The sequence below is a fragment of the Ursus americanus genome, chromosome 6 (genome assembly GCF_024610735.1).
Source record: "Ursus americanus isolate L20-20 chromosome 6, mUrsAme1.1.p, whole genome shotgun sequence".
Lineage (NCBI taxonomy): Eukaryota > Metazoa > Chordata > Mammalia > Carnivora > Ursidae > Ursus > Ursus americanus.
This window is the reverse complement of record NC_142132.1, coordinates 31,774,624-31,793,090: the sequence shown is the minus strand read 5'-3', so window position 1 is coordinate 31,793,090 and position 18,467 is coordinate 31,774,624. Positions and strand designations below refer to the sequence as shown.

Below are 18,467 nucleotides of genomic sequence, written 5' to 3'. Positions count from 1 at the left end.
AGGGATTGGGCCTCAAGATGAGGACCAGCTGCCAAAACAGAGTAGGAAGGAGCCGGTGGTGAGGTGGGACCAGGACTGAGAGAGAGGGGCATCCTGGGAGCCAAGGGAAGAGGGCTTCAAGGAAGGAGGAGTATTCAGGTGTGTCAGAAAAGCCCAAGGGGTTGAGAACAGAGAACCGCCCATGGGATCAGTGCTGTCAAAGTCATCGAAGGTCCCGACTGAAGAGCTTTGGTAGGGTGGGAGCAAAATCCTAATCGGAGTGGGTTCGGGAGCCGAACAGGGCAGAAGAACCAGAGACAGCAGGGCCGCACAGCTGTCTGCGGCGTTTTGCTGTGAGGGAAGGAGAGAAATAAGGTGGTCGCTAGAGGAGGAACGGGATCAGGAGGGGTTTTGCCTTGACTGGAAAGGGGAGGCTGCACCTTTTTGGCAGGGTCATGGAGAGGTTGCTGTATATAAGGGACTTCATTGTTTCTAGACGAGCGGGACACTACTGTTTCTTATTCTCTCCCTGGCCTGACCCTGCTCTGGGCTGCCCTCTAATGCCCCCTGGATGAAAGCTCAGCTTCCTCTCAGTCCTGTTCCTTTACGTGGCAATTCTTGGAAGCTCTAGTCTCTCTTCCTGGAGCCCCCTCCCCGTCTCCTCTGGCCTGTTTCTCCCATAGGTTCCCGGACGTGCCCCCCGTTTCCACACCACCTGCTCTGGCACAGCTGTATGATGGCCACCTGCCTTGATCCCAATGCTCCACGTTAAGGAGCCCCACTTCAATTATTTGGAAACTTCTCAAAAATACTAGAGACCATTCATCTACAACTGGACTCCCAAGCTAAGGTGATGAGGGCATCTCTAAACCCACAATCATTTTGTGGGTATGAAGCAAGAAGAGGTTTCAGGGAGTGCTGTCAGTTGAGGGAGGTGTAAGACGGTGAATTCTTAGTGACAAAGAGGTAAAGACAAATCCAGGAGAAGTGCCAAGGAAGAACGGACAGGTCTTGTCAACAGTCGTATGACAGTGTGTATGTGTTAAAAGCCTTAAATATGGTGTGCCGTTTGATCTTGCCATTCCACTTCTAGGAATTTATCTAGAAAAAAAGCAAGCATTTAAGGTACTAAGAGCATGTAAAAGGTTCACCATAGAATTGTCCATAATTGCAAAATATTGGAAACATCCTAAGTGTCAACAAGAGAGGGCTGGTAGGTATATCAGGGCACATTTATACCATGGAATAACATGCAATCATTAAATAAAGATGTAGAGGTGATTATGTCTTGTCAGGAAAGGTGTTTATGGTGAGTGAGAAGAGCAGGTTTTACACACACACACACACACACACACACACACACACACACACACACGTGTAGAACACAAAAGATGTTTTATCTCAGGGGTAATGATTAGGTGAGTTCTGTTTTGCTTCCATAACTTTGGATTGTTTAATTTAAAAAGTAGAATAAAGGTAACATAGAAAAAAGGGTAACATTAAACTTAGGAGAAGAGAGGAGATGCCCAGGCAACAGGTTATAGAGAGAAGCTTGGGGAAGGAACCTCTTACTGAAGGAACGAATAGACGAGGAAAAGCCGGGAAAGAATTCGAAGAACCAGTGAGGGGAAAGGCAGGAAGATCTGATGGGAGCCGAAGAACAAGTGAGCGCCCAGAAATGGCTCACTTGTGATCCTCATTGCTGGTTAGTGGCCCCACCTTGCCGGCACATCGCCCTCTGGCAATTTCTTTACAGGGAGGAGTAGCCATGGGATCAGCTCCAGCCAATGAGATGTGGGAAAACGTCTGCGGTGGGCGGGGGTGGGGGGGCGATTTTTGAAAAGATTTTCCTTCCTTAAGGAAAGCACTTACTGAGAAAACCTCTGTCCTGGGTTGCTCCCTGTTTCCTGCCTTCAAATGCAGTTGTACGAGGATGCGATGCTTGGAGCGGCCATGGTAGCAGCTTGTAATCATGAGAGAAAGGCCAGGGGAGTCAGACAGACTTACCCGGAGCCTGTCTTCTTTTCTGGGAGATGATGAGACACATCTGTCACATAAGCTGTCACATTTGGGGGCCATCTGCTATTGTAGTTGAACTCATTCTTAACGGAGAGATAATATGGAGAGTACAAAGTTCTTGGGGGCCCCTGAGCTTTGCAGATCAGTGTGGTGAGGAGGTGCGAGCAGCGAGCCCGGACCGCACTTCAGAGAGGCTCGTGAGTGGTGGAAGGTAAGATGACATGGAATCAGCGGGGGTACCTGAAGGTTTCTTCTGTGCCTTTGCTGCTGTCTTGGCTCTGGCAGAAGACTGAGGAAATCGACCTGTTTTTGAACTTTTAATGTTTGAGCACGTAGTAGGTGCTCATCAAATGGTGATCATGTTAGCCTTACTCCACGAGGTCTTTCTTGGGGATGTTATAATTTCTAGGCAAAGTATAGATGTTCCGAGGTATACTGGTCTGCAGACTCGTCCTGGCTGTCTGTCCTGGCTTGGAGACAGTGGGGTGTGATCCGTGGAAATTACACTGGCTTTGGAGTCAGACGGAATCCTGTTATTTGCTGGATACCCTTGGGCTGAACTCCTCTGTCTCAGGTGCTTCACCTGTTAGTGGAGATCAGAATGCCTACCTCGTAGGGTTGGTATGAGAAGTGAGAAAATGCATGAAAAACGCCGGTACGAAGTAGACACTGGAGGAACAGAATGCTCTGTGGTGGGCACTGCACGTTGCCTTGCAAACGTCACGTCCTTTTCCTCCTTCCTAACAGAACCCACATAGGTCCAGATGTCTCCCCCTCCCAGGTGAGGAAACCCTGGCTTAGAGAATTGAAGTGGCATTTCTGAGGTCCCACAACAGAAATACCAGAAGCAGCAGTTGAACCGAGGTCTTCTGACTCCCAGCCCATTGTTCTAATAGCTCTCCTTTGGTGACGAATTAGCACATTTATCCAATATGACAACTAGGTCTTATAACTTTTTTTAAAAGATTTTATTTATTTAAAGAGAGAAATCAAGTGAGAGTGAGCAGGGGGAGGGGCAGAGGGAGAGGGAGAAAGAGAATCCCCCGGAGCAGAGAGCCTGACGCAGGGCTGGATCCCAGGACCTGAACTGACCTGAGTTGAAGGCAGATGCTTAACCAGCTGAGCCACCCAGACACCCCAGTCTTGGAACTTCTAAAGCGTGGTCTGCTTCTCCCCATGAACAAGAGACAGCAGCCACAATGGCTCTTATGACCCGGTCTTGGAAGCGACATACTATTTCTTGTGCTGTATTCTACTGGTTCCACAGACCAGCCCTGACAGTGCAGAAGGGCGTGAATACTGGGAGGTAGGGATCACCAAAGGCATTCTTGGAAGCTGGCTACCATAAGCATTCAACATTATTATGAAGACAGTTTCGGCTTCATAAATCTGCTGAAAGGCCCTTGGGACTCTACAGGTCCATGGGCCATACTTGGAGATCCAGTGACCTTGGTGACACAAGCTCATGTCAATCTATGTGATTTATGCTATTTAGAAGATGATTCTCAGCTCTACCCCTCTTTTGCAGATTCATTTAAGTTTGTCAGTATCACTTTTTAGAAAAGCAATCTCTATGCCCAACACGGGGCTTGAACTCATGACCCCGAGATCAAGAGTCGCATGTTCCACCAACTAAGCCAGCCAAGCGCCCCTGTCAGTTTCACTTTAATAACCAGTAAGCCAGAGGAGCCAGAGACTCTTAATCTACCCAGTATTTTGCCTCTGCTGACGCCGGGGTGAGAGTGCTGGAGGAGCAGAGTAGTCCCCCAGGACAGACAGCATAAACCAGTGTCATGTGGTCATTCAGATAGCTCATCACGGGCTTTTCCATCTATGGGTTCATTTTAAATTTTCTTGAACATGTTCAATCTGACCGCCTGCCTGGCTAATCCATTCTACAGATGATTTGTATCAAGTAGTAACTTTCATTTGTCTTAAGAGCCTCAGCTAAGCGTTTCCTGAGACACGTTTGATCTCAACATGCCAAGACTTGGCAAACACACTTATAGACACCTCGTGCAAACATCCTTCATGACTTGTGACACACTAATCCTTTTTCCTTCAGGAGAGTCCTAGTATTTTTAGCATGTGATACGGTTGTGCCGTGCCCTCATGGTCACATCAAACCTCTTGTCTGGGTGGCCATCCTGTGCTCTCCACCATGTTCTTCTCAAGACTTTGGCCCACAGAGCTTCAGCACATAGCCTACATTCCGCTCACTGCCGTCTGTATTGATAGGGCAATGTTTTCCATTTCCCAAAGCCGGTCACAGTAATGCTGAGTCTGGCTTGCACAGTAGAGCGTCGAGTTATCGATCCAGCTCCTTCTTCCTTCTTATAGCAGCACCCGTCCCTTTGTCTCCTCCTCTCCCCCCGCCCACAGCTGTCATTCATACTACACCCACTTTGGCCAACGATTAGTCAAAGGAAGGATAATTATCCAAGTTGGACCCGGCAGGGTCTGGAATTGTTTTCAGGGAAGCACAACGGGAAAGCCCTTTTCCCTAGAAAAGGGAGTCGGAGACCTGTAAGAACGAGCCCAGAGCTGCCTCCAGCTCATGTTTCCTATTGCTGTTCAGTAGGTGAAAATGTAGCCAAACGAGACCAACAGTGCCAAGAATAAGACAAATACAAGAGTTTGAGAATCCGGATTCCCTCCTGCCCAAGGTTGGTTCCAACTCCCTTCTTTGCAGTGATTTGACCCAAGAATGGCCAGCAGTGTTAGGTTTCTACCACTTATCACTGACAGGAGCCCTCACGCAACTGACTCTTTACGCCAAATTACATTGTGAGGGATCTACTCCCCGAAAGAGCGTGTGTTAAGAGAAAATAACAGATGGCTGGGAGTGCAAGTAAAGATCTAGAAAGAGGGCTGGCCAGTGAAAAGGCAGGCGAACGAAGGAATAGCATTCCATGGAAGCAGATAATTGGGTGGTGGGAAAACAGACACTCCCATGGACTTGGCGGGAGTATAAACTGGTGTGATATATTTTGGAAGGCAATTTGGCAGTATCTCAAGATTTGAAATGTTCTTACTCTTTAAGCCAATAATTGTATTCAATGCCGCATTGTTTGTTGTGTGTGGGGGAAAGCTGGCAATATTTGCATCATCAATAGGGGATTGGTTAAGTAACTTATGGAAACATGTCCAAGCTCTATTGTTAAGAGGGAAAAGAGTGTGTAAGACTATGCAAAGCCTTTGTTTAAAGATGTGTGTACTGTGCAAAGAAAGCTCAGAGGACCATATAGCAGGGCGTCAGCAGCAGTAATCTCTGTGGGGAAGGTGGCTGTAATTACAGAAAATTCTCACCTGCTGTTTGTACTAGCCCAGAATAATTTGAGATTAATCGCTGTTCTATTTCTGCTGCTATAAGAAAAAGGACTGATAACGCATCCCTTCCTTATTAGTATTGTGAGTTCTAAGATCTCTGACGCCAGTGGTTCATTTATTTACCCATTTACTTGATCAGGTGACTGAGTGCCAACTACGTTAGGCACTCTTCTTGGTGCTGGGTGTATCAACGCTAAATAGAATCATTATCCTCATGGATTTCACAGGATTGCGAAACAAATATCAGATGCTGCTGAGTTATAAAGCACAGGAAGAGAAGGGGGAGAGGATACTGGGTGGAAACAGTAGGGTCCTGTCATATATCAAATAGAGAAAGCCTCGTTGAGAAGGCAACATAAAGATGTCAAGAGAGGGAGGAAGAAAACCATGCAGCTCCAGCAGAAAGGGTCTCCCAGGCACAGAAGACAGAACAGGAGACCCTGAACTTGAAGTGTGCTGGACGGTCTGAGGCCATAAGAACAAAGAGAAACGAAGATGGAAGGAACAAGGAGAAACAAAGCCAGAGGTAAGGGAAGGAGGTGGGCCAGTGTACCAATGGACCTGAGGCTATGGTACCACTCAGTGATGTGAGAAGCCACTAGAGGATTCTGGATAGAATTGAAAATGATCACTGTGGTTGCTCTGTTAAGACCAGAGTAGATGCAGCAAGGGCGGAAGCAGGAAGGTGAGTTAGAAAGCGAGCACAAGGATCCAGAGAGAAAATGGCTTGGACTCCAGAGCCAAAGGCTTGGCAAGGCTGGGTTCCAAATGTACTCTGAAAGTACAGCTGATGGATTTGCTGGAACGGATGAACGGCCTGAAAGTAGTGCCCGTGAGCCCGGGCTCAGTCCTGAGGCTGTCAGACCCCTGGAAGACAACCCTTCTCCCATGACTGTTTGAGGACTAGGCCTACTGAGCCGGGTGCCACTGAGTCACCCCCAAGAGGTGGCAGTGCTCTGAGTTGACAGAGGTGGAGAAGGACAGAACCAGGGGAAGGTGGAAGTTTGGTTTGTGCATAGCAGGCCCCACTCCACACGGAGATGGGTGTGGTCCTGACCATGGGATGCCAGGGGAGGCTGGATGCCTAGGCGACCGTCTTGACACATTTGGTTTGGGAGGGGACGGGCTCCATTTTCACCCACCATAGCAAGAGAAGGCTCATAGCCGACTTAAGGCGATTTAGAAAAACCAAATGCTGTATCGTTTCCTGCACCCATGTCTTGTGGAGCAAATCAGGACCCGTTGCACATATTTTATGCTTTGCTTTTAAAGACATACGCATTATTTTTGTCATCAGAATGGAAAGCATGGTGAGGAGGTCACCAGTAGTCCATTCAGAGAAGGTCAGAGTTAGCTTATGGAGAAAGGTATGAGGTAGAAGTGGGGTCTTCCAGGAGCAAAGCCAGATGGTATGTGATTAAGAAGGGAAAAGGAGAGGATGCGATATTGAAGCAGTGAATGTAAGCCTCCCTTGAGAAACCTGGCGAAGGAAGGAAAGAAACAATGAATGGTAAGAACAAACAAATGCCACACAATTCTGAATAAAGTTTATTAAATAATATGTACAGCAAATATAGTAACTCAACACATCCATTTATCAAATCAATCCACGGCAATAAAGAAAAAGAAATGAACGGAACAATCTATGTCGGCATAGTACATGCTCTCCGTGTGTAATTAAAATGGCAACACTTTAAATTAATTGGTTATATATGTCAGTTATTTTTCTTTCAGAATATAATCTCTGTAGTAACCTATTCTAGCAAAAGAACTTAATACCTACTGTAGATAAATAGGACTGCAAAAAAAGAAAATCAAAAATAAAATTAAAAAAAACCCCTATAACTGAGATAACAGTTACCTTCTCTCCCAGAAAGAATGATTATTTGAAATTTTAACACTTTACAATGGCTATTTTTGTGCTAAAAATCTGCAGGTGAGTTATTTGGAATTCCTTCATTTAAATAAAAATGCAAAAAACTTCATGACTTCCTTATTTTACCCCCTTTCAGTTCAAATTTTTAAAATTATTTTTCTATACAAAGTAGGTACATGGGCTATACAAAGTTAAATATACATATTTACAGTCCTACTTCTTACGCATATGATTTTTTTTTTTTTTTTTACTGATCCGAGAGAGACTGCAAAAGTAGTTGGGGGCTTGCCTTTACCGAGAAGCATGGCGAATATATCAAAATGTGTTGCAAGGCATGGTGCCAGTTAGTTGCACTCGCTATTAATAAACTTGTATAAATATTTCAGCATAAAAATAGGTATTTTATATTACTAAATGTCTGAGGACAAAAGAGCAATTGGAAACCTTTGTTCCTTGTTTTGTCATACACAGGAAGCTGAAGTTTGATGCAAATTTTAACATGATTTTGTTAAAGACGGGCAAATTGGTGAGACATACCTGGGTTTCTGGAGATCTACAAATGCGTGAGGCTGGCATCATAAGCAAATGTGGCTTTACAAATTGGTTTTATTTTCTAGCTGTATTTAAAGAGGTGTTCAAAATTACCTACTTAAGAAGCACCCCTCAAAAAAAACTATTAGAATAAGATCGTTATTAATGGTTTGCATCTAAGACAACCAAGAAACACGTTAGCCAATACAGGGTTACATTCCAAAAATGAGTGAAATGCTGTCGTGCAAAACGCACGTGCACTTGTACTATATTCCCTCAGAGAGAGCCAAACGGCACCCTGGGATGGTGAAGTGGACCGTCCAAAGCAAGGAGAATGATTCCAAGACTCTCAGAAAGGCTCCTTCTACCCAGGAAGCTCCTCAGCCGCCACTGGCACCCCCTATCCCCACCATTAGTTCCACAGCCTCATCCCTTGGGGTTAAGGCTCTCCTCTGTCCTAGTTAAAAACAAATGTCTCTGGGAAGAAGTAACACATTCCTCTTATCAGTCATTTACACTCTAGTGTGAAGGAGTCAGCGGGCGGTTTCTTTCCTGAGACCGGGACTTGAAAGGACAGGGAGAGAATGAGGCTGTCTGATGGGAGTAGGGGCATGAGCAGCTGATGGGTGGCAGGAGAATGGCAGAGACAGAAGGTGAGGCCGAGGCACTGAAGACAAACTCCGCCTACTTGTAAAGACTCCAGACTTTGGGACAAAGGTCCGGGGGCAATTCCGAGCTATATTCAGAGAGCCAGGGTTCCTGCACACACCCCACCTACCTAGAACTGCTGCTCCTATTTGTGACCTTGGATGTGTACAACAGTTTGAAGACTCTGGAAACAGTTCCAAGAATTTCCACCATGAACTACCCTCAGACAAAGGCTCTTTTAGCAGCCTCGCTGTTCAAGAGTGAGCTAATGGAGAGAGAAATACGACACGCCTTTCTAGAGTCTCTCCAGGGAAAGATAACCTCCTCCTCTTACCCTTCTTAGCACATATCACAGTCTCTCTTGACCCAATGTTTTTCTACATCTGCCTCTCCAGTCACCTCTGAGATCCCGGCAGGCGGGTGGGCCATTGCCTATTTCTTCAAGGGATCTAACAGAGAGGCTAATAAGGCTAATCCTTGAATTGAATGGAGTTGTGACTGAGCACCCAGGGTGTCACAGGGGCCTCCCTCCTCAGATGTGGCCCCACAGAGGACAGAGCCCCCCATCCCCCGGGGAGTGGCAGAATCGCTGCCTTGCACGGAGGGCCACTGCCTGTGTGCCTTCTGCTCTGAAGAGAGGCCTCACCAGGGTGCGTCGGGATTCAGGACCCCGGGTGACTACCTTTGGGTGCTTCCTGAACTGCCGCAGGGAGGAAACATGAGGACGCAGTGAGTCTAAGCGTGGAGCACGTCCTGCTCATTGGCGGCCCCAGCATCCAGTGTGCATCAGTGTCTATTAAATGATTCACTGAGCGCCATCCTTGGTTCTCTGTGAGAACAGGCCCAGCGACCTCAAACTGCCCTGGCCAAAAACAATCCAGAAAAGAAAGGTGAGCACTGGCATTCTGGTAAATGAAATTGTGCTGAAAGTGACCACTTATAAAAGTCGGTGATATGGGAAAGGAACCACGTTGCAAGTGACCTTGACAGCTACAGAACTTAACTTCATCACTTGGAAACACAAATTTAACTACCTGACCCGGGCACCCCAGTCCCATGGGCAAACCTCATGTGCTTTTCTGCCTGAACAGTAGGGGCGTCGAGGGCAATGCTGCATGCAGGCTACATGCGCAGGGCACCTCCTCTCTGCTTCCATTTCCCCACGTACCCCAGGACTGAGGCACATGGTCTTGGATAGCCTGGGGGCCCCCGCCACTGTCCAGGGATGGCCTTGGCAGCCCGGGCATATCTCCAGCCATGCTGGGAAACCGGTGGGCTCTGGGGTGGCTGGGGTGCGGAGCCTGTGGAGGTTGGGGATCTGCCTGGTGCTCCGAGGGCTGCTTCTGGCTACATGACCGCTTTGAGCCACGGCTGATCAAGGCCGGGGCAGCAAGAGGCATTTCTGACCTCACTGATCCTGGACTGTGGTACAGGTCAGATTACCCAAGAAGGGAAGAGGCAGGGAAGGCTTGGAGTGGCTCCCAGAAGCAGCTAAGTAAATACAGATTTGTCTCACTCCTTTTTCCTCAGTTCGGCTTGCCTGAGACACTGTAAGCATAGACAGGCTCAGGCTTTAGACACAACACTTCTCTGTCCCTCTCTTTTGCTTCTTACTTTATCCACTGCATTAGTTTTCCTACTGACTCAATGTTTAAATAAAGAGACCAGTTCATGAATTATGCTTCATCCTCCAATAAAAATAATCTCTGGTTTTCAATCTTCTTATAGATACAAAGGCTTTACATAGTTGCCTGGAAAAGTACCAAATTGCCTTGTCCTTCTTGAAGTACCTATAAAAAAACAAAAACAAAAGCAAAATCAGAAGACACACCCATGTGAGTTCAGAGAGAGCTCTTTGTTTTTTTTGTTTTGTTTTTTAATTAATTTGAGAGAGAGTGCACGCGCAATTGGGGGGAGGGGCAGAGGGAGACAGAATTCCAAGCGGACTCCCCACGGAGCACAGAGCCCAACTTGGGGCTGGATCCCACAACCCTGAGACCATGACCTGAGCCGAAACCAAGAGTCAGAAGCTCGACCAACTGAGCCACCCAGGCGCCCCTGGAGACAGCCCTTCGATAACAACCCTGCAGCATGAAGGACAGCATATGGTTTCCAAAGCACTTTTCCCCGTCTTATCTCATTTAGGCTGCAAAATAATGCTGGGTGGTAAGCCAGGCAGGCATTCTCAATACTCCCCCCTTTTCGGACGAGGAATGCAAGCTCAGAGAGCTTACGTCCCACAGTTTAGCAAGCATCAGAAGCAGGCTCAGAACCCAGGACTTCTGACTCCCAGCCCACTGCTCTTTCCAATACGTCTCCTTTTTGGAAAAAACGAGCCCATTTATTCAACACAAGATACCAGGGATTTGGGATTTCTAAGCTGTAGGATTTCTAAAAGTCCACTGGATATGACCACACATCAAAAGGAAATTCCTCTCAGAAGCCTGTGCCTAAGCCCCGGATCGACTCCGTCTTTGCTGCCAACCTCGACAGGGTTCCCGCTAGGCAGGAACACTGAGCTACCTGGGCACACGGCCCTCCTGTGCGGCTCCACTTCCCGAACTGCCGGATCCCTAACCCAGCTCCCTCCCTTGGGACTGACTCTAAAGCTGGGGGTGGGGGTTGGGGTGGGGGTGGTGGCAGATCCATGCCATGTCCTGATTCCCCACTCGATGGCAGATAGCACAATTTGGCAACTGCACCCTTTTCCCGGTTGGCTTGGATACGGCTTCAGAACCCCGGGGAACAGAGCATTTCGAGCAGCCACTAGCCGCAGGTTGGAGTCGGTGCCCGAAGCTACAAGAAAGCGTCAAAGCTAAAGACATCTAAAACAGCTAGTTGAACCCCTAGGGAGGACCTGAGGAGCTGCAGACAACTGAGATGATAAGGGCCAGAGATGTGCTCCTACAGCGGGTTTGCACCTTTCCTTATGGACGAGAAAAATGAGGTCCACTGGGTTACTTTGTTCTACGGAGCACTTTCGAAGCATTTGAGGGATAGAGGAGTATTTCCTTTACCTAGCTGCCAGGCATGCCCCCCTTAGAGAACTGGTGCCCCTCACCCTACCCCCTGTTCTCATTAAAAAAATGTACAGTCCTGGAGGAGTTTAACAGCTAATCTACACCAGGGCTGCACTCCCCAGCATGACAGCCACGGGTGGCTGCCCAGCCCTTGAAACGCGGCTCGTCTGAACCGAGCTACGCCGTACCTGTAAAACACACGCCAGAATCCTAAGGCTTGGCGAGAGAGTTTACGGTCTTCTTCTCGTACTAACAATGTTTTATACCGATTACATGTTCAAATGACAATATTCTGAATGCATTGGTTTTGATAAATATACCACTATTAGTTTCATTGGTTTCATTTTACTTCTTTCAAGGTGGCTTCCCGAAAAGTTTAAATTCCATACGCGGCTTGTGTTGTTTCCACTGGACTGCACTCCACTGGAGTATGTGGCTGACTCCTCAGACCTGGCTTCCTTCTGATCGGAGCAGTTCAGGGTAGCGAGGGGCCACAGGCTTCTGAGGGCCTGGGGAGGATGGGGTGGCCTTCTAAGAGGCCGCAAGAGGCCCAGGCAAATCTTTCTGGCTTCGCATTTCTGCTGAGGCCTTGCGATTCTTACCACCCCAGCCCTGGTAACTTCAGTTAGCCTTGCGATTCTTACCACCCCAGCCCTGGGAACTTCAGTTAGCCTTGCGATTCTTACCACCCCAGCCCTGGGAACTTCAGTTAGCAAAGATTTTCCAGAGAGATCAGGAAAGAGCTGGTTTCAGAAAGAAGATAAAGGTAAAGCCATTTGTACAAGGGGAAAACAGAGGCAAAGCCTGTTTGTGCCTGAGGAGAAAGAGCAGACGCGTGAGGTCAAGGACTGGCTCCACGACTGGCTACCTGGGTGACCGGGGCTAGTTACATAATCTCTCCGGGCTGCAGTTCCCGAATCTGTGAACTGAGGATAATTCTTGTCTCACAGGCTATTTGTTGAGAACCTCAATAACAAGGTATATTAAGCAAGTATCTGCTTTGTAACAAAAACTCAAAAAACGTTGATCTTTCTCCTGTTCCATAACAGTGAATCTTTTGTTTTAATTAAGCAGGTTGCTTTTTTAGGTCTTTGGAATGTCTACACATACGTTTGAGTTTCACGGTTGAGACCTAGGATCAAATCTTCTTGTGTTGTTTCATAAGAGCTTAAAAAAATAAAATTTTCAAATGCAGAACAGATATATGCACAATAGAAATGCAAACAGAGCTCAAGTAATGAATCTGACAATGGCCTTTCGGTGCAGTGGCACTGGCGTATTTGGTTTTTGGGTCCGGTATCATTAGCTTCATCACACTGTCTTCACAGCAAGCATAAAGTGGGTGGCCCAGCATTCCCGACAGCAGCACCGGATCGGAGAAGGCTCTTTTTCTTTGCAGAGAATATTGCCTTTTGCGTGGCTCATCGCTCCTAGTTACTCCTTCAATACACAACTAGTAAGAAAAGCATGAGGAGATCACTTACCAACGAACCATCCGTCATCACATTTTTCCATGACATCGACAATATCTCCATCTCGGAGTTCCAATTCATCATCATTCTGTGGTATATAGCTATATAATGCTTGGTAGCTAAATCTAAAAATGAGAGACATTGATTCAAATACTGATAGGATCAAATAATGAGTTTTTGAAGCCCAATTCAGTTAAATCGACACTTAGGTAGTGTTTCTATGCATCAGTGGTGATGAAAGTATTTTATTGGCTATTTCCTTGATACTGTAGCCTTTGGGGAGATCCATTCAGCATATACTAAGGAAATAAAGACCGATAGGGATGGGGAGCCTCTGACAGGCACGGTTATGATCAGTCCTTTTATTTAGTTTCATTTGGTTACCATAGCTAAGCGTTTTGTCTAGATGCCCCCTCTTTAAAGTTAACCAAGGCTTTTTCTTAACATAGGAGAATGTATATAGATTATCAAGGATAATCAGAAGTTACTTAGGTCCAAAAAAAAAAAAAAAAGAAGCTACTTAAGTCTAGAGATAGACACTATATTCTGGTCATATACATTGGAAAGCATAAAGCAATTGTTATACACACACACACATATACATACATACATAAAATTGTACTGATATAAAGATATAAAAAGTACATTCTAATTGCTTACCTTGAGTTTCTTAATATGCTGATACATATTTCATTGTTTTGATTTTTTTTAAGTTTTTGTTTATTCATTTAAGTAATCTCCACACCCAAAGTGAAGCTCAAACTTATGACCCTGAGATCAAGAGGTGCACGCTCTTCTGAGCCAGCCACGTGCCCCTAGTTAATTGTTTTTAAATGTGATGCCATTTTTCCAAAATTCTTGAAAGGCTTTTGCTTTCTTTCTATCCCAGTGATGTCTGGAAGTAAGATTTTTATTTACTTGTTAGTGGGCCTAAGGCAATCTGGTCTGGGCTGTTCTGTCTGTCCCGACAACAGCTCACTGGAGAAGTCTGGCCTACTTGTGGTGAAATCCGACAAGGAAAAGTTTGTTTTCGTTTATTCCTTAAGAAGCACCTACTATGCACCAGTTCACAATTCTGCGTACTTACTATTCTGAAATGCAAGAGTGGCTGGCAAAACTTTGCAAATGAGCCAACCATCTACCATTTCCAGTAGATGCCAGTGAATTTCAGTGAGTGGGCAAGTGAGACTAGAAACAAGTAAGAGGAGCCAATCTCCTGGAATGAGAGGTTCACTGTCCTCTGCTAAAACAAAGAGACCATTTAATTTTATACATTTATCCAAATGTATTGATAATTCAGTAGATGGATCTGTGTGCCAGAAGGAAGGTCTCCAATGAGGAATTAAGAGATGCAGATAAATCTCCAGTTGGTAAGCGAGTACATTTTTGATGTTCCCCTATTTGCCTGCTGTCTCCATCCAACTTGGGACTCCTCAGAATGCCTTACTTCCTCTTTACGTCCACTACGGCTGCCTTGCTGGCCTTAGCTCTGGGAAATAACTCCGGATACCTGCTTCTCTCCTCACTCCGACAGTGGAGACTGGTGGGCCAAGGTCCCATATCCTGGCTACTTGGGTCCCCCAATCAGCTCTAATTTTGGATGGGCCTCATGCAGCTCAGGGCACTGTTCCACTGAGTCCTTTGGCCATGTGGGCCTTCTCTGAGTCCCCCAAACACACCATCTACCCTGGGTCTTTGCATATGTGGTTTCCTCAGCTGGGAAGACCTTTTACCTCCCTGTCCTATCTCTCAAACCCAGTTTGTCTTTCTTTCTCTCTCTTTTTCTTTCTTTCCTCCCTCCCTCCCTCCATTTCTTCCTTCCTTCCCTCCCTCCTTCTTTCTTCCTCTTTCTCTTTCTTTCTGCAAGCTCTACAACCATGTGGGGCTTCAATTCATGACCCTGAGATCAAGTCGCATGCTCTACTGACTGAGCCAACCAGGGGCCCCTTCAATGTGTCTTTCAATGTTCATTCCAAATCTCCCTTCTTCTGGGAATGGAGTTTGTCCCTATATGCTTAAAACATGGGAGATAAACAATGATTTTTTTTTTTTTTAATGAGTGGATCAACTCTATTCCTGTAGGCAGAACCAATGACTCCTTCCTCTATATCTCACAACACCAGAACTGAAGCCAGTCAGCACTGCCCTCATTTGCCCCTGGATGGCAGTTCATTCTTTCCTGTCTCTGTCTCTCAATAGTCGGTGACCTCCTTTATTCACCCGCCCACCACCTGTTTCATGTTGGCTGATGGGAAACATGGCCTCAACTAGAAATCCTCAGAGAAGCTGAGGGTGACTCGTCCATTTCCCCAAATAGCTGCCCCCATACTTGGTCAAAGACCCATTCTCTAAAGCCAATAGTCTGTTAAGAATGTGAGAAAGGAAGTTCACCAAGTGTACTTACAAATCTTGTGAGGTTTGACTCCTGTCTGGGGTGACTCTTCGCTGCTGGGCTTGAGGTTGCTGAGAAATGATTAAAGATGATTTATTGTCAGAAGGGGATACCTTGTGATGAAAGTCAAGGGGATGAGAAACAGTGCTGCAGTAATGAACAGATTTTTCGGCAATGTTTATGATCTCATTGCAAACTGCTTCCTGTGAGTGGCCCCAAGATATCCAGAAACCCCCATAAAACAGTCAACATGGGGACAAAAAAAAAAAAAAAAAAACAAAAAAAGAAAGAGAGGAAGAGATGTAACATTCCAGACGAAGCACATAAGTCCAGGGAAACAACAGAGTTGAAGATCCAGGTTAAAAAAAATAGATATTCCAGTAGTGGAGTGCAGGAGAGATCCAGGCGTAAGCATGGAAAAAACAGGTAAGATACAAAAGAATTTGGAATTTAGTATGAATATTAAAAAAAAAAAAGACAGCAGCATAAAAGCCTGTAATTAGTGAGTAACTGTCACAAATGGAATAACTTCAGGATAGAAATGCAAGTATGGATCCCCAATCATGCACTAACCATTAATTTAATCCCACATGTAGGCAGAGTACAAATATTGTCTCTAAGTTCCTCTGCTTTCTGAGAGGGAAGGGGGTGGCCTAACATTTCCCTCTGGGACAACAGCCATATAATTCTTGTAAATAATGGCTCTGTGAGTTAGCCAGGCATTACTCCAGTCGAGACTCTAGAAGTCAGTAAGGATTCTCTTTAGAAAAGCTACAGTCTTATTCAACAGGCATCTTACCACATAGCTCTTTTCAGATTCTGTGAGATCAGGTCCTGCTCTCAATGAATGATGAGAAGGCTGTGATCACCAAGCAAATTATAAGGGAGACATTTTAGCAGATGTCACATTGGAACGGATTCAAAATAAAAATGTGAGCAAATACACGTACCACACCATCACACTCGATGACGCCGGACACTCATGGCCTACGGCCATCGAGTTTCCATGACAACACGGTGGGTGCACAGGAGAAAATGCAATGTACAGAGTTAGAAGCAAGCATCCAGGCAATGAAATGGGAGGTTGAGAATATGAGCACAGTGAGTTGAGCATGAACACAGGGTCCCCAGTTTGGCAGGAAAGAGACAGAGAAGGGCTGTCTTAAGGAACAGTTATGACCCTCCCTAAACACACACGTTGGTCCTTTTGCTCTCAGCTGGCAAGCATCTGTGGAAGGGCCAGTTTGAGTTATCTTTTTGACTGGAAGCCGCTCTGGCAAAGCAGGCTCATAAGATATCAGGTACACCACATCTGCACACTTATGAAAACAAACAGGCTTCTGAAAATCTCCTTGGTGATATCTGAAGTATCAAACAAGACTGTTCCCCTGGAAAAGTCTGCACATGACACCCTCTAGCCAGGTATGAGTTCAGATTTCTCAGAGGGCAAAGCTTGCTTCCAGAAATAGGACTCGGTGTCCTGACACAGCTATAGCAATGAAACCATCACTCTTCACTCACCAGCTCAGGTACCACACGCTGACATGGAAACACAGGTGCGATTATGGCCAAGCAGACCCATTTTTAAAGTGGGTCTTCCATAGGATAGGCCAGGAAGAGTGTCTGGAATCATTTCCCGGAGAAAGGATTCAATTCCAAGCTCTAAGAAATCTCCCTAAATATATGAAGAGCCATCCTTCTTGGAGAAACCCTCTAGGTAATGTGGACCAATAGCAACAAGCCATGGTAACTCCAGGGCCTTCTAGAAGGGCACTCAGAGATCTTTTATATATGACCCACTGGATTCACAGAGAGGTCCAGGGCCTCCTCTGAGGTCACACAGCAAGCCAGTGGTAGATTCGTCTTCTGGATTCATCTACTGTCCCACTAATCTTCTCTTTCATCCTTGGACCATTTCCCACGTCATTAAGACTGCTCACTGGTATTATTTTTCGGGAGTCCCACAGAAACCCTGGTGATAGGCAGAACAGGGTTTCTCATCTTGTTTGCTTTTAAAACCCAGGAAGCTGATGCTCATGCCCCAATGTCCCACAGCTAGCAAGAAGTCAAGCTGCTGGGCTGCCCCTCACCTGCCACCACACCATCCCCAGAACTTCCTCACTAGAAGTTCTCTAAACTTCTTCAAAATGGCACTACTTTAAACCCTGGACTCTGGCAGGAATAAAGGAAGAGCCAGAACGGCAAGGCCTTTTCATGGTCCTCCACCAATGTCTCACGACCTGCTGGTCTTTGCCAGGTGACCTTGTGTGACCCCACTCACCACCCATCCAGCCTCCGGATCAAGGCTTCTGTATAACAAAGGAAAGTGATGGTATTTCCAAGCACTTGCTATGTGGGCTTTAACGTGGCAGAAGAAGGAAATGTATTCTGGTGATACCTAACAGGCCAATTTTGACAGGAGGGGAAACTCTATGAGGGCAAGCTGCCCAGTAGAAGGGCTGCCCGGGGAGGAAGGGAGCTGCCAATCCCAGCAGCCACTGAAGCCGAGGCCGTGTGGTCACTCGATGGGATGCTGTGGGCACTGCTTCTCAACTTTCACGTGTGCTGCTATCACCTAGGAACCCGGTTAACATGCAGACTCTGACGGGACACACTGGGGTGCAGCCTGAGACTCTACCCTATTTTTATTTTTTAATTTTATTTAAATTCAATTAGTTAACATACAGTGTATTATTAGCTCCAGTGATTCATCGGTTGCATACAACACCCAGTGCTCAGTCCCTCACGTGCCCTCGAGATGCTACATTTCTGTGGGTGATGGGTCTGATGCTGGTCCACAATCTGGGAGAGGAAGATGGTAGAGAACCTTCATCGTCCTTCACTCAGATTCTCTGGCTAGAGTGTGCCAAGACTGATCAGTGTGGGTCACGCCTCATGAAAACGAAACTTTTCATAATAACCAAAATATTTCCAAACTCCAACTGGCAGCCTAATGACCTCAGGTCAAGTGCAGAACAAAGACAGGATGTGGACCATCTCTCCACGTGATGTCCATGGCTTAGAGAGGCCCTGTAGCATCTTTCAATGAACTTAATCCCAAAGGAGTGACTAGAATCGATAATCAAGCAAATATTTGGTGCTTAAGAGAGGTTTGGTACATCAGATATAGTAAAAAAGGACCTGAATATTTAACCAGCCCTTTTTTGCAAAGCACTTAAAAACAAACAACAGCAGTTTTC

At 46.2% G+C, this 18,467-nt stretch overlaps 1 protein-coding gene across 50 annotated transcripts in view; it reads right to left on the bottom strand.

The window, feature by feature from the left end:
* Window positions 1-6,853: 6,853 nt before the first annotated feature.
* Window positions 6,854-18,467, bottom strand: part of SORBS1 (sorbin and SH3 domain containing 1) — a 218,733-nt gene continuing 207,119 nt past the window's right edge. For 20 of the 50 annotated variants that reach the window (XM_087862881.1, XM_087862853.1, XM_087862861.1 and 17 more), the window contains 4 exons: window positions 16,067-16,126; window positions 15,280-15,470; window positions 12,888-13,000; window positions 6,854-10,173 (listed from right to left, as the gene is read on the bottom strand). In XM_087862881.1, the coding sequence (XP_087719007.1) occupies window positions 10,106-10,173; window positions 12,888-13,000; window positions 15,280-15,470; window positions 16,067-16,126 (432 nt within the window). In that variant the 3' untranslated portion in view covers window positions 6,854-10,105. The remainder of the gene's footprint in view (window positions 10,174-12,887; window positions 13,001-15,279; window positions 15,471-16,066; window positions 16,127-18,467) is intronic. The other 30 variants (XM_087862867.1, XM_087862873.1, XM_045785039.2 and 27 more) reach the window with 2 other exon arrangements.